Consider the following 14,673-nt stretch of genomic DNA (forward strand, 5'->3'; position numbering starts at 1 on the left):
ATTATGTTCTGTCTGGGAGTGATATCCTATCACCCTCTGATTCTGTCACCTTGATTTCATCACACTCTGTCATTGTAAACTGTTGCTTGACTGCAGAGCCTGAACTCTCCCTATCTTTACTACAACTTGGTTTGCATACCAGTTGCTTCAACCATTTGTTCCAGTGTATAAATGATTTCCCAGTTCCATTGTTCTGGGTGTAGCTTACTCTCTCAGACCCACACTGTGTCTGTAAACTAACCGTATGCCAGCATACTAATAAACACTCCACTCCAGGGAACTCCTAAAATGATTTTGAGTGATTTCCTCAACACATGCACATTAGTATTCCATTTAAAATCGGGATATCAAGTATCCTCAAGTTAAGTTGGTCATGTGAACATGTTATTCGTTTTCAAAAACCCGGATAAGCTCATATCGGGATAAGGTGCCTGGATTATTCCAGGAGAAGCAGACACATCTATCCAGGATCAGGCCATAATGTGGAATATTCATGTGCATGCAAACGCAGTCTATTTTAAACCTGCATACCTCTGTATCAGGTATACAGATAGCTGAGGTGAATAAACAGTGTGTGTGTGTGTGTGTGTGAATATGTTTGTATACTGTCTACTGACACACACACACACACACACACACACACGCACACACACACACACACACGCCAACACAAAGCACAAACTTAAACAGCTGCAGCTGTACAGTAAAGGCTTTGTGACTTTAGGTGTGATCGTTATAATTGGGTTCAGGTGAGAATGACTCTCTCTCTCTCTCTCTCCTGTCTGTCTCTCTCTCTCCCTCCATCTCCCTCCATCTCTCTCTCTCTCTCTCTCTCCCTCCATCTCCCTCCATCTCTCTCTCTCTCTCTCTCTGTCTCTCCCGCTCTCTCTCTCTCTGTCTGTCTGTCTCCCTCCATCTCTCTCCTCTCTCTCTCTGTCTCTCTCTCCCTCCATCTCTCTCTCTCTCTCTCTGTCTCTCTCTCCTCTCTCCCTCCCTCTCTCTCTGTCTCTCTCTCTCTCCCTCCATCTCTCTCCCCCCCCCTCTCTCTCTCTCTCTGTCTCTCTCCTCTCTCTCTCTCTCTCTCTCTCTCTTCTCCCCCTCCCTCTCTCCCTCTCTCTCTCTCTCTCTCCCTCTCTCCCTCTCTCTCTCTCTTCTCTCTCTCTCCTCCAGCTCGGTAGCGGAGCAGCTGAAGAGAGGAGAGACGGTTCAGGCCGAAGCCTTCGACTCCGTCACCATCTACTTCAGCGACATCGTGGGGCTTCACCTCCATATCTGCTGAGAGCACGCCCATGGAGGTCGTTTAAATTAAAGAATGATGAGATTTATACAATTTACTGTTTGAGAAATATTTGCTTCCGAAACATAACAATAAATTGAGATTTGCAAGTAGACGGTAGAGCCTGATATATTTATGTTGCTGTTTTTCTCACTAAGTGGTATCTGTCCTGTCGACCTGCAGGTGGTGACGCTGCTGAACGACCTCTACACCTGCTTTGATGCCATCATCGACAACTTTGACGTTTACAAGGTGAAGGGCAGAGACACAAACTGTTTTAACGTTAGATCAGATGAAACTTTATCGATCCTCATGGGGAATCTGGGTCCGGATATCAACACCAAACATGTCAGGCTGAATTACAGGGAAACGTGTATAAAATGAAGCACAAGACATCTAGATTTTCTTCATTTGATGTAATGTTGCAACATCTTGGGTTTGAATATTGCACTCGGTATCAGCAGCTGGAGCTTCAGTGAAGCGCTGGAACAGCAGATACACAATATGGATGACATGTTGTTGTACAGTACGCAAAAAAAATATTTTTTCTAACTTTAAAGCTAATTAAAGAGTAACTGGACCCCAAACCCAAATCTGTAGTGAAGTCCCGGACACCTAATGGTGAAAAGTAGGGTACTGAACTGGCCATCTGCTATTGGCTGGTCTTTTGTACCAGGTGATGTCACCACCTGTTGTACTCGCAGCAGATGGGCAGATTGGGTTTGGGGTTTAGTTACTCTTTAAGGGGAAATTTATGGTGAAATCAGGGTGCGAGGGGTTAAGATAATCAGATAAAGGCATTTTCACAGCAATTTCAATGTAACAGCCTTAATTGGGATAAAATGGAATTATTAATGTATGTGTAAACGTACTCCAGCTGTAGTGTTTCGGGTCAGGGTTAGTCACCACGTCGCTGACCTGTCGTCCCCCAGGTGGAGACGATCGGCGACGCCTACATGGTGGTGTCGGGCTGCCGGTGAGGAACGGGAAGCTGCACGGCCGGGAGATCGCCCGCATGGCGCTCGCCCCTGCTGGACGCCGTCAGGACCTTCAAGATGAGACACAGACCGGACCAGCAGCTCAAACTACGCATCGGGATACACAGCGGTGAGAGAGAGGGAGGGAGGGAGGGAGGGAGAGAGGGAGGGAGAGAGGGAGAGAGGAGGGGGAGGGGAGGGAGGAGGGGGAGGGGGAGAGGGAGGGGGAGAGAGGGAGGGAGAGAGGGAGAGAGGAGGGGGAGGGAGGGGGAGAGAGAGAGAGAGGGAGGGAGGGAGGGAGAGAGGAGGGAGAGAGAGAGAGAGGGAGGGGGAGAGGGAGGGAGGGGAGAGGGAGGGGGAGGGAGAGAGAGGGAGAGAGGGGGAGGGAGGGAGGGGAGGGAGAGAGAGAGGGAGAGAGGGGAGGGAGGGAGAGAGAGAGAGAGGGAGAGAGGGGGCAGGGAGAGGGAGGGAGAGAGGGGGGAGTGAGGGAGGGAGGGGAGAGAGAGGGGAGAGAGGGGGAGGGAGGGAGAGAGAGAGAGGGAGAGAGGGGGAGGGAGAGGGAGGGAGAGAGGAGAGAGGGAGAGAGAGGGAGGGAGAGAGAGAAAGAGAGAGAGAGAGGGAGGAGGGAGAGAGAGATAGAGGAGATAGATAGAGAAGAGAGAGAGGGAGGGAGAGAGAGAAAGAGAGAGAGAGAGGGAGGGGAGGGAGAGAGAGAGAGAGATAGAGAGAGAGAGAGAGAGAGAGAAGAGGTGTAGCATTTTATGTTATGGAATTTCAGATATTATTCGTTATTAGATTTCAGATCCAGGGATGCCAATAAGGCTTTTTCATTGTTCCCTTGGTTCTGTTATGAATGAATGAATGATTACATTATTCTAATGTGATGGTTATTAGTTGCCGGCTCAGAGGAAACTTAATGCTGACTCCTCCTGATGTGAATGTGTTTACAGGCTGGTTCACACTGCAGCTCACACTGTCACCACTCGGATGTTTTTCCTCCATGTGACTCAGATCTGATGTTTTCTAATCAGTATGAACAGTAAATGGATGTGTGGGACAAAATCTGATCTGAGAAATGCGACCTACGTGTGCTGTAGTCGTGTGAAAACCTTGTAACTCCAGTCTCGGTGATTTTCTTGTTTTCAGTGAAGTTGAAGGATTACATTGTTCCTCTTTGAGAAAATTCTCCCACCCTCGGTCTGATGAAACTCTTTAAATCCCCGAGTGCATCAACTCAAAGCTGCATGGTGGGCAAGCTGAGAACAAGGCAGTTTATCTTAGTTCCTGAAAGGTTGATATTTTGGAGGTACAAGGTTTCGACTGGACAGCGATGATAAACAAAGCTTTTCTCAAGTGGCAAATTTATAGTATATTTGTGTTATTACTCCGGTATGTATACATAAAATTCATCCTTCCTTTTCTGTGCATGCCTGTGTGTGTGTGTGTGTGTGTGTGTGTGTGTGTGTGTGTGTCTGTGTGTGTGTGTGCAGGCCCGGTGTGTGCAGGTGTGGTCGGTCTGAAGATGCCGCGCTACTGTCTGTTTGGAGACACGGTGAACACTTCGTCCCGTATGGAGTCCAGCGGAGAGGGTCAGTAACTGTCCACTAACTCACAGCTCTGAACGTTTTTGTTTTGGAAAAATAGCGGCGAACAAAGACACCAGAGCGACTTCATCACCAGAACGACTTCATCACCAGAACGACTTCATCATCAGAGGATTACAGAAACAAAACAGAGGAAGCCTGGTGGAGCGTTGGGATGACTGGAGGTTTTCCAGCTCAGTTTCTCACTGAATTTATACTGTAGAGTTTGTTTCTTCTGTTTTCTATCAAGTGGCAAAGCTTCCTGTTCCTCTGCCTCGCCGCCATGGTGACACTCAGAACAAACCAACACACACACAGACACATACATCTAGGTAACGCTTTATTTTCCGGGTCCACAGTTTCCTAGAAAGGAACTGTTAGTTTCTTATGACGTTTCCTGGAAAGAACCATGACATGATGTAGTAGCTCTATAGAAACTCATCAGTCTGGAGAGGCGATCAGATACTGAACATTTCTTAAAGAGTTTCCTGGAAAGAACTGCAAAACTATAAACTATTTATTGGAAAAATAATAGGCAGAGGTCAAATATCAGAAGTCATTATATATATAATTATATAATATAGTTATTTGTTGAATTCTTAATTCATTTTAGTTAATTTCAAATGTTCTGTATAACTGCTACATAATTTCATGTTTCTGTCTTGGAAACAACAGAAGAAACTGGAGGAACTTACCAACTACTAATGAACTCTGTCTCTATTTTCCCTGTAATTAGAATATCACTTCATGGTTCTTTCCAGGAAACTTCCTAAGAAATTAACAGTTCCTTTCTAGGAAATTATTAGGAGATCGCGAATCCGGAAAATAAAGCGTTAACCAAATCTATCATCAATAATTCTGTGTGTTTTCTGATGGATCACGAACATACTGAAAGAGAAAGAATAAGTAAAGAGACAGATTTTACGTTGAAGATGCACAAATGTGTCACCAGCGTTTCCCAATATGGCAGAACAAATATATAAAATGAACATATATACATATCTGTGTGTGTGTGTGTGTGTGTGTGTGTGTGTGTGTCCATGCAGCTCTGAAGATCCACGTGTCGGCGGCGACTCGCGACGTTCTGCTGGAGTTCAACTGTTTCCAGCTGGAGCTGAGAGGAGAGATCGACATCAAGGGCAAAGGCAAGATGACCACCTATTGGCTACTGGGAGAGAGCGACAGCCAATGACAGAGCACCTGGGAAGGAGGAGAGGAAGGAGGAGAGGAGGGAACAAAGGAGAGAAGAGAGGGAAGGAGAGAAGGGAACCAAGGAGAGAAAGGAACGAAGGAGAAAAAGGAACAAGGGAGAGAGAGGAGAAAAGGAGAGAAGGGAAGGAAGGAAGGGAAGGAAGGAGCGGAGCTAACGAAGGGGAGGAGGAAGGGAGAGAAAAAAAGAAAAAGGAAAGAAAAACAGGAAGACGTGGAAGACAAAGACGAAGGCAACTAATTGTGCATTCATCTGCTGTCGGATTATCGGACATGCGACTTTCCCACCGGGAAGCGGCACTTGAACGCCCCACAAGTCAGGCGCTGAAGAGTCGGGATTCTGGATGGTCGTGAACTGGCTGAGCTCCAACATGGCTGCCGACACACAGCTCAACAGAAGCCTAAATAACTGCTTACTTAAAACTTTACAAATCCCCTTAATTCCTCCTCGCTCTCAAGCAGGTCAGCTGTTTGCAGGCGGACATGAATCAGATGCTTCGTCACCTCCAAGTTGGACCAAGAAGCACATGCAAGTCGGGTGTAGAAAAGTACATCCGATGTGCACCTGAACGCAACACGACACAAGCGTAAAGGACAGGACTGCAGGCGAGAAACAAAAACAGCTCATGTGAAAAAGGAGAAAGGCCCTGAAACACCGTTTGACAGTGGAAAGGAAATAATAACTGAACCTGCAGAACCGGGAACGGACCTGAAGAACTCATTACTCCTTAAATGAAGGAGCAGAAAGCTGAGAAGACAAAATATTCCCTCTTCTTTCACGTATTCCACTGGTGCCGGTTTTAATTCAGTTAATTCAGAGTTGAGCTGATTTGCCCTTTAACTTGCCAGCCGCTGAGGGATAAAACAGTGATGCAATACCTAATGAACTGTTTATGTTATATTGCCATCTGGTGGTTGAAAGATGTACAGTTAACTGGGGCCATGCTGGCTGTGGTTTCACACCATGAAGCCTCCTTCACTGACCTCAACACACATGTCTGGGCTGCTTTGAAAAGTGTGTAACAATGAGAGACTGATGGATATCATATTTCACCTACCAGCCCCAGACTGTTGAAATGACTTTGAGCTGGTCGGCAGGCGAGTGGACAGCTGGCTTTAAGGATATGTTCAGTGATTTTGTTCCCATGTATAATGAATCTCTTCCTCCTGTAGCTCTTGGACCCACAGACAGTATTGTCTGTAGCTCTTGGACCCACAGACAGTATTGTCTGTAGTTGTTGGACCCACAGACAGTATTGTCTGTAGTTGTTGGACCCACAGACAGTCTTGTCTCCAGTCAGCTGTCAGTTGAAGCTCCGCTGCCTCTTGCTGCAACAACGAGTCCAAACTGTTTGTCAGAATATCTCCAGAAAAGCCGTCTGTGTCTCCGCAGAGTCGAGAGGAAACAGACTCAGTTCCGCCGTTAAGCAACTTTCACTAATCAGGAAATCACAGAACTATTTTTCTCTGCCGCAGCACAGAGCGCTGTGGGGTGAAAGGCGGTTCCCGGCGGAGTGATCTGGTTCTGGACGGTCGGGTCAGATCGTAAACAGTAGAGTTCGGTAGAAGACGATCCGCTGAGTGGAAACGGTGCGGTGCCGCCGCTTTCCGGGCCGCGGAGAGAAATACGTCGGTCAGTTGACATCGTTTTCACAGACTGGATTTTATGGAGATATTTTGCCAAACAGTTTGACTGGAGACAATATTGCCTGTGGGTCCAAGAACTACAGGTATGGAAGAGACTCATTATATATAGGAACAAAATCGACAACCTTATCCTTTCAGTTCGATTGGAGGGAATGCGATTTTTCCCTCCTTCTGCCTCGTAAACTAACAAATTGCAATGAAAAAGGCAAAAGAGTCTGTTATGTTGTGTGTGTGTGTGTGTGTGTGTAAACAAGCTGTTCTTTGACCTGATCTGGTGGGAAAGGAAGCCACTGCTGGTGAAACGGTGCGTAGCTTGGCGAAGATTTTCCAGAAATCAAAACCCAGAAAGTCAAACTCGTTCAGGTACGGCGGCTTTGTGTTCCAGCTCTTTCACAAACCAGTGAATCGCTTTTTGAAGATGCCAGGCTTCGGTCCCACAGGAAGTGCTCGATCTCTCTGTTTTGCAGCTTGTGTTTTGTACAGTAATGATTTCATCAAACTGAAATACAGTTAACAAGAACACATCCCTCTTGGCCAAAACACATCCAGTGTCCCGCCTCAGCAGCTGATTCATGCCAACACATCTCTATACTACTTATGAGTTAATAGTATTTCTGTGCTTTTGAACCTCACACCTGGCTATGACTACAGGCTTCAGTATTGGTATTTTGTATTTGAGGTCAGCGTTACGGTGGGAAATAAACCAGCAGCCACACGGTCCTCCCAAGTGTTTTTGACATTTCGGGGCTTTCAGTTTCAATCCGGATCCATTTTTTTTTTCTCCTAGTATGGCGAAAATGTTGTTCCGTTCTACAATGGGTGAAATAATGTAAGCATAAATAAATTACATATTTTAAATGAATTTTCTTATACTGAATTTTTTCAAAACTGTTAATGAGGCGGAAGTTGTGTTATTCTCCAAAACCATCAGAATCCACCTCAGCTAATAAAGCAGAAACAGTCAATATCAGTGTTGGATGCAGCTAAAGGAATTAACATAATCTTACATCTCTTCATTTTCATGGTAGACTGAAAGAGGGCGGGGCCAGAATCCCTTATTTGGGCTGAAAAATGATGTCACACTTCAGAGGGCAATACTTACACAGTAAATTCAGGTGTGGTTTGTAAGGTTTTTCGTTATTGCTGTATAATGTATCGATCCTCATGTTGGACAGTGACATATGGGGCGTCACTGGGGGATCGAACCTGGGACGTCCCGGGTACAGGAGGGTTTCACTGAACATTTTCTTCCGGACCCCTGCCACAGCCGGTGGATCGGAACAAGCCGCCGTTCCCCGACCAGCAGAAGGAAGGAACGAAACCATCGGAGTCGTAGGTGGGACAAAATATTTTCTCTCAAAGGATCCACATCGATGAACTCAGTCCTCACAATGTCAAAATGTGTCTTACGGTATGATAAATATTTTCATATAGTGCCATATATTAAGTGTGGATGTCAAAGCATTGTTTGAGATTCATTTGAAGAGAAGATTCCAGAACATTACACATTTATTTTGGGGAGAGAAAAAAAATCATTACCTAAAATTTATCAGTAAATATCTCCAAAAATATACAGGATCCAGTCATTAACGGTTAAATTATTCTGTCAACCAAGGACTTAAATGACCTGTTATCCTTTAAAAAAAAGATATTTCTTTTAATTTTGTGCTGTCAATCATTTTGGATGATCGATTTGGACTTCTGCTGAAACCTTAGCTTCAGTTCAGTTAGGCATTCAGAATAGTGAGAGTGAAAATGAGCCATTGGTTTTTTTACCAGTGAACAAACCAGCAGTGTTTCTTTGTGCTGAACTGTTTCCTGAATAGAGTAAGTAAGTCTGATGTCATTTTGTAGGCTGTAAAGTTGCGTTTCCGCCATTTGGTGTGTAGTCCAAAATATGAATATGAATGGGATTTACATGCCAGAAATAAAATGTAAAACAAGTTCTGTGGCTCTACAACAGCTATCTGGTGATAACAGCTATAATAACTTCTATGCAACGCTATGAATCTACACTCACCGAGCTCTTCATTAGGAACATCATACTAATACTGGGTAGGTATCAGCTTTCAGCTCAGTGTCAACCGGCTACCAGAGTGACATCCGCCTCCAGGTTGGACGTGTTGCATTCTGGGATGCTTTTCTGCTCTCCACAGTTGTAAAGAGGTAATCTGAGTTACTGCTGCCTTTCTGTCAGCTCCAACCAGTCTGGCCGTTCCCCTCTGACCTCTCTCATCGACGAGGCGTTTCCGTCCGCAGAACCGCCGCTCACTGGAGGTTTTTTGTTTTTCGCACCATTCTGTGTGAACTCTAGAGAGATCAGCAGTTTCAGAAATACTCAAACCAGCCCGTCTGGCACCAACAGCCACGCCGCGGACAAAGTCACTGAGATCTCATTTTTTTCCCATTCTGATGTTTGATGTGAGCATTACCTGAAGCTGCTGACCTGTACCTGCATGATCTTATGCATTGCACTGCTGCCACATAATTGGCTGAATAGATAATTGTATGAATAAGCAGGTGTACAGGTGTTCCTAATAAAGTGCTCGGTGAGTGTATATTAAAAATATTAATAATTTGATTGTACAAGAGCCAGCTGATTGAGCTCTAGAGCTCAATCAGCTGGCTCTTGTATCATAATAAATGGTCACAATAAAAGTCAACTCTAAAATGTGCAGTTTTTATCTTGAAAAAAGACATTTATTAGGCACTGAACTATGGATCTCACATGACTCGGGCTACAGATATGCATTTTTGGAAACCCAGTCAGTATCTGGTGTGAGCACCATTTGCCTCATGCAGTGCGACACATCTCCTTCACACAGAGTTGATCAGGTTGTTGGTTGTGGCCTGTGGAGCGTCGGTCCGCTCCTCCTCAGTGGCTGTGAGAAGTTGCTGGATATCGGCAGGAAGTGGAACACACTGTCGTACACGCCGATCCAGAGCGTCCCGAACATGCTCAGTGGTGACATGTCTGGTGAGTCTGCAGGCCGTGCAAGAACTGAGATGTTTTCAGCTTCCAGGAAGTGTGTACAGATCCTTGCAGCACGGGGCCGAGCATCATCATGCTGCAACATGAGCTCTGCTGGACATTCCTGCAGTCAGCATGCCGACTGCACGCTCCCTCAAAACTTGCGACATTTGTAGCATTGTGTTGTGTGATAAAACTGCACATTTTAGAGCGGCCTTTTATTGTGACTGACCCAAGGCACACCTGTGCAATAATCATGCTGTTTAATCAGCATCTTGATATGCCACACCTGTCAGGTGGATGGATTATCTTGGCGAAGGAGAAGTGCTCACTAACACGGATTTAAACAAATTTGTGAACAAAATTTGAGAGAAATAAGCCTTTTGTGTGCATAGAAAAAGTCTTAGATCTTTTATTTTAACTCATGAAAAATGGGAGCAAAAACAAAAGTGTTGCGTTTATATCTTTGTTCAGTATACATACACTAAAATGTAATTAGTTTGTAAGTAAAAGGCTCCAGATAGCTAATAACATCAATAATAGCCTATTCAATAGCGAGTTTGACTTTCAAGCCACCAATCATTGTTAGTGTAGAAGCCACATTTTTCAAATGGCGTATATCTCATGTAGGAATGAAAATATTCAAAAGTTTAAGTCTTTACATGCACTTGAAAGTCAGGCACCAATATCCCAGAGTCCTAGAAATACTACTGTGGTTCCTTTCTGTTTTTAGCAGTGACCAGCAGCTAGTGTAAGTCACTCTGTCAGTCGGTTGGTCTGTTGGTCTGTCGGTCTGTCAGACCCACAAAAAAAAAAAAAACCTTCACTGCACATGCCCACTAAGCTGCATCACTCTATGAGCTGCATCACTTTAACTTCAAACACAACATGTAGGTGTAGCTGGGTAAAAATACATCAAAATGTATCTTGTTATAAATTACAGATGCTTGGTCATCAAATGTATCAAAATAAATTTCAACATATTGCTGTCAAGAAATGTTTATTAAAATGTGCAAGTTGTATTTGCTGTCCTCCTGCCTGTAGATTGTACAGCAAAACAAATGGCTCTCCTTCTCATCCTGAACTCTGATATGGAAGTCTGAAGGTTAGAGATGCAGGCTTGTGACTATAAAATATGACTCAGTAACAACCACTGAGATGCTCTTAATGTTATCACAGTATTAATACAACAAATGGTGCATGTAATGTGTTACAGCTGCTGAAAAAACGAACAATTATTAGATTACAGACACTTTGGAATAAATAGGTGATTACATTCTCAGAGAAAGGGACAGTAATAAGGCATTTTGACTATGAGATTGTGAACACAAATATAATTTAACAGTGGTGATATTAATTTTACGGTCTGCAAACATTAGTTATTTCTCTGTTAAAGGATAAGGCCGGTGTTTTTTAATGCATTTCTTACCGTCAACAAATCCTATGAAAATAACAAAATCAACAATGTGTTTGCTCTCCTCCCGTTACTTTCTGACTTCCCACGTTCTGTTTTTAGCCGTCAACCCGGAAGTCATCGGCTCCAATTGGAAGCTAAAAACCTTTAAATACAGCTCACAAAGACATAGTTTACATTTTAAAAATCGCTAACTGTTACCATGAAAAGTCAGGCTGTTGTAGTTATTACCAAATCAAATTCAAATGGGAACAAATTCTTCATTACGCCGGGGACTATTTTCTGTGCTACGGAACTACTTTCCTGAGATGGAAAACGTGTTTACGGTCGGCTTATTAAGTCGTTTGAGGAAAAAGCCGTCCGGCCCGGTGCATCGTGATGATGAAATATGCTGCAGAGCAGCAGCATGGCTCTGTGACGGGTTTTAATAGTTTTTAATACAATGCAGTTCTATGGCTGCTGGGACATGAGGCTGCACTGGGCACCGCTACATGGACCAGACTTGCTGGCAAAACAAAATCGTTGCTGATTTTGTTATTTTCATAGGATTTGTTGATGGTAAGAAATGCGTTAAAAAACACCGGCCTTATCCTTTAACTTCATTTTCTATAGAGTGTATAAGAAAGGCAATCTAAAAGTAAAAGTAATCCGATTATATTCGGAGAAGGAGCATCACGATGGATTATATTAGTGATTATAGTTTTTAGTGAGTAATCGCTAATCTATAATGTACTGCATGTGGAAAATAATCTTTATAGTGTTGCTATAAAGGTAAAGCCCTAAGAGCAACTACTCGCTCAACAGAAGTTTGGCTACAGCAGTGCAAGTTGTTGCAGTATTTTGATGACTTCACCTGATGGCTCAGTATAACGCTTCCTGTATATCTTTTGGTGTGGCATGGCTAACCCTAACCGTTCACCACCGGTTAGGGTTAGCCATGCCTGGCTCATTAACTGCCAGGGAGCAACAAAAGCCTGCCGGACACCGGCCCATGAGGACCGGAATTGGAGAACCCTGCATTGTATCCTCATCTAGGCCCGGATCTACTAAAGGTTTGCACCAGTGCAAAACCTTGTTTTCTTATCTACTAAGCCAGCGCACAGGGCATTTGCAATCAATATTCAGAGTATTACCTAAATATACAAAAAGCAAAAGCTGCAGGCTCCTCTCTGGATTTGCTGACATGAGCGAATGTCTCCACGATATTGCATTGATGAAAACAATGCATCTAAAACATGTTAAGTTAAGGCTCCTCTTTGGTGTTATTTGTGGTCAGCATTTTGGTTCACCTCCTCATATCATACCAGTGCTTTTTACCTCCACTAAATCGCGCTTGTGGTGCCCAGCTGCATTCATTTTATGTTGTTCCAGAGTGACTTTTTATGCGCGGGTAAAACATCTCTTCTCTGCAGCTCTTTGGTGTTTTCTTTGCCACCAACACTTCCAGCTCCACTGGAGAGACATTTGCGCTTCTTTTGCCCGTCATTATGTTGCAGCTTATGGGCTATTGTGTACATTGCGACTGCAGAGTGCATTCGCAATTCTAATTAATTATCTGCTCCTCTGCTTATTTGCGTTCCCAACTTTAGTAAATACCTTGCACTGGCGGTATTGATCATTGCGACATGTAAGTAGATCCGGGCCCTAGTCTTGCTTACTTATATAAATATATAGTCTTATTTATTTATATAGCCCTTTATCACAGTCAAATCTCAAAGGGCTTTACATACCATCACATACCATTCTACATCATATACTGTACATTCTTCATATACATACTACACACAAACACATTCCCTACAGGCAATTTAGAGTCTTCAATTGACCTGACCTGTATGTCATTGGACTGTGGGAGGCAACCGGAGCACCCCGAGGAAACCCATGCAAACAAGACAAGGCAAGACACATGAAATTTCACACACATGCAAACTCCACATAGCAAGGACTAGACTGGAGATTCAAACCCACAACCCTTTTGCTGTGAGGCGACAGTACGAACCACTCAGCCACCATGCCGCATCCTCATAGACTGAGGCAGTGGGTTGAGATTTCAGGGACTGCCCAAGATTTGTTCTGTTCATACATGACTGATAGGAAATTGCTTGTGTCCATTTATGGCTATTTCTTCTCTCAGTCCTTGATCACGTATGGTGTGCCACAAGGCTCAATTCTTGGACCAATTTTATTCTCCCTGTATATGCTTTCTTTGGGTCACATAATTATGCTATGCTGATGATACCCAACTGCACCTCTCGGTCAAGCCGAGTGAACTAAATAAATTGGCCTTTCTGCATAGTTGTTTAACAGATGCTGAGGACTGCATGTGAAGAATATCTTACAATTAAAATTGGATGAAACTGAATTCCTTGTTATAGGCCCTGAGTGAACATCCAGCCTAATTTGGCCTGCCCTTGGTCCTCTAAATCAGGATATTAAGTCTCTGTTTTGAAAAGTGCTATATAAATAAAGATTATATCTTTCAGATGCTTTAATTAGTCAATTAATCAGTGCCCCTCCAGCCAAGCTCAATCAAGGTTCAAACAAGTCGTTGTATAAGAGGCCTACACACAGTACAGTCCAACCCTTTGCTTTGTCAAGCTACTTCACCTGACACAATCTCATTGAGGAGCCATAATCCCACACTTTAAAAACTGGGTAGAGAGGCTCAGTGAATGTGGTGTAGAAGGTGTGCAAGTGTGTCAGCGACCTGCCAGAGGAAACTCTGTAGAAGGACAGGATGCCGGCCGGCCAGTCCAGGTAAATGGCCAATCTACGAGAACCAGCCAAAGGGACTTGAAGGGGAATGCTCTTAAAGTTGTGATATGCATGGTAGCCATGAGCAGAACAGTGCAGACCCCAAGACAGTGGATTGTATCCCATCACACAATCATTTCCAACCCCCTTGCGACTGATGCCCTTGTATGCAACTCCGAGCCCGGCCCAGTTCCCTTCCCACTCAGCCTCCCAGTAGCAGCGGCCAGTCAGGCCTTCTTGGAACAGGACTTGTGTCCAGTAGTCAAATCTGTCTGGGTGATCAGGATATGGCTGCTCTTCTCTCCCCTGGGTGACCTTCCTGTTCCCATCAGAGAGGATGAGGAGTTTGTGGGCTGTGTTAGGATCCACTGTGAGCTCACACGCATCTGACAGCAGGAAGAAGTCAAGGAATTAGACAGAATTTATTATAGCAGTAATATCTGAGAGAATTTTCTTTACAATGGATATGACCGTGATCCATTGGCATCAGCAACGTCCCCATAACCACAGTAAAAATAGCACACTTGGGTATTATGGCATTTATCCAACAGGTACCAAAGCATGTGTACTTAATGGAGAGTTTTACTTAAGTGGTGTAGATACAAAAGAATGAAAAAGGGAGCAAGCCAAAAAGGTAACTAACTTGCTCCCTGGGTTAGTAGGTCTCTGGTCACCTTTGACCAATGAGATTGTTTGGCTTAAACTACTTGCTGTATAAACTTTTATTACCACAACAGCCACTCATTTATTTTATTTCCAAAAGTCTGTTTGAATCTCGTTCATTTTCAACAACAAAAACATCAACTTAGAGGCAACAGTATCCGATCACTAACCGATTCTGT

The 14,673-nt window shown here is 44.0% G+C and overlaps 1 protein-coding gene and 1 pseudogene across 6 annotated transcripts in view; one reads left to right on the forward strand and one right to left on the reverse strand.

The window, feature by feature from the left end:
- Positions 1-7,554, forward strand: part of LOC139922796 (atrial natriuretic peptide receptor 1-like) — an 84,253-nt pseudogene extending 76,699 nt beyond the window's left edge. The window contains exons 9-13 of the transcript XR_013506900.1: positions 1,171-1,295; positions 1,460-1,528; positions 2,209-2,383; positions 3,744-3,842; positions 4,883-7,554. The product of XR_013506900.1 is annotated as an atrial natriuretic peptide receptor 1-like (transcript). The remainder of the gene's footprint in view (positions 1-1,170; positions 1,296-1,459; positions 1,529-2,208; positions 2,384-3,743; positions 3,843-4,882) is intronic.
- Positions 7,555-10,126: 2,572 nt separating this feature from the next.
- LOC139922797 (NACHT, LRR and PYD domains-containing protein 3-like) overlaps positions 10,127-14,673 on the reverse strand; it is a 40,708-nt gene continuing 36,161 nt past the window's right edge. For all 5 annotated transcript variants that reach the window (XM_078287401.1, XM_078287405.1, XM_078287404.1 and 2 more), the window contains one exon: positions 10,127-14,217. In XM_078287401.1, coding sequence (XP_078143527.1) covers positions 13,676-14,217 — 542 coding nt within the window. In that variant the 3' untranslated portion in view covers positions 10,127-13,675. The remainder of the gene's footprint in view (positions 14,218-14,673) is intronic.

This window comes from Centroberyx gerrardi, chromosome 12 (genome assembly GCF_048128805.1).
Source record: "Centroberyx gerrardi isolate f3 chromosome 12, fCenGer3.hap1.cur.20231027, whole genome shotgun sequence".
Classification (NCBI taxonomy): Eukaryota; Metazoa; Chordata; class Actinopteri; order Beryciformes; family Berycidae; genus Centroberyx; species Centroberyx gerrardi.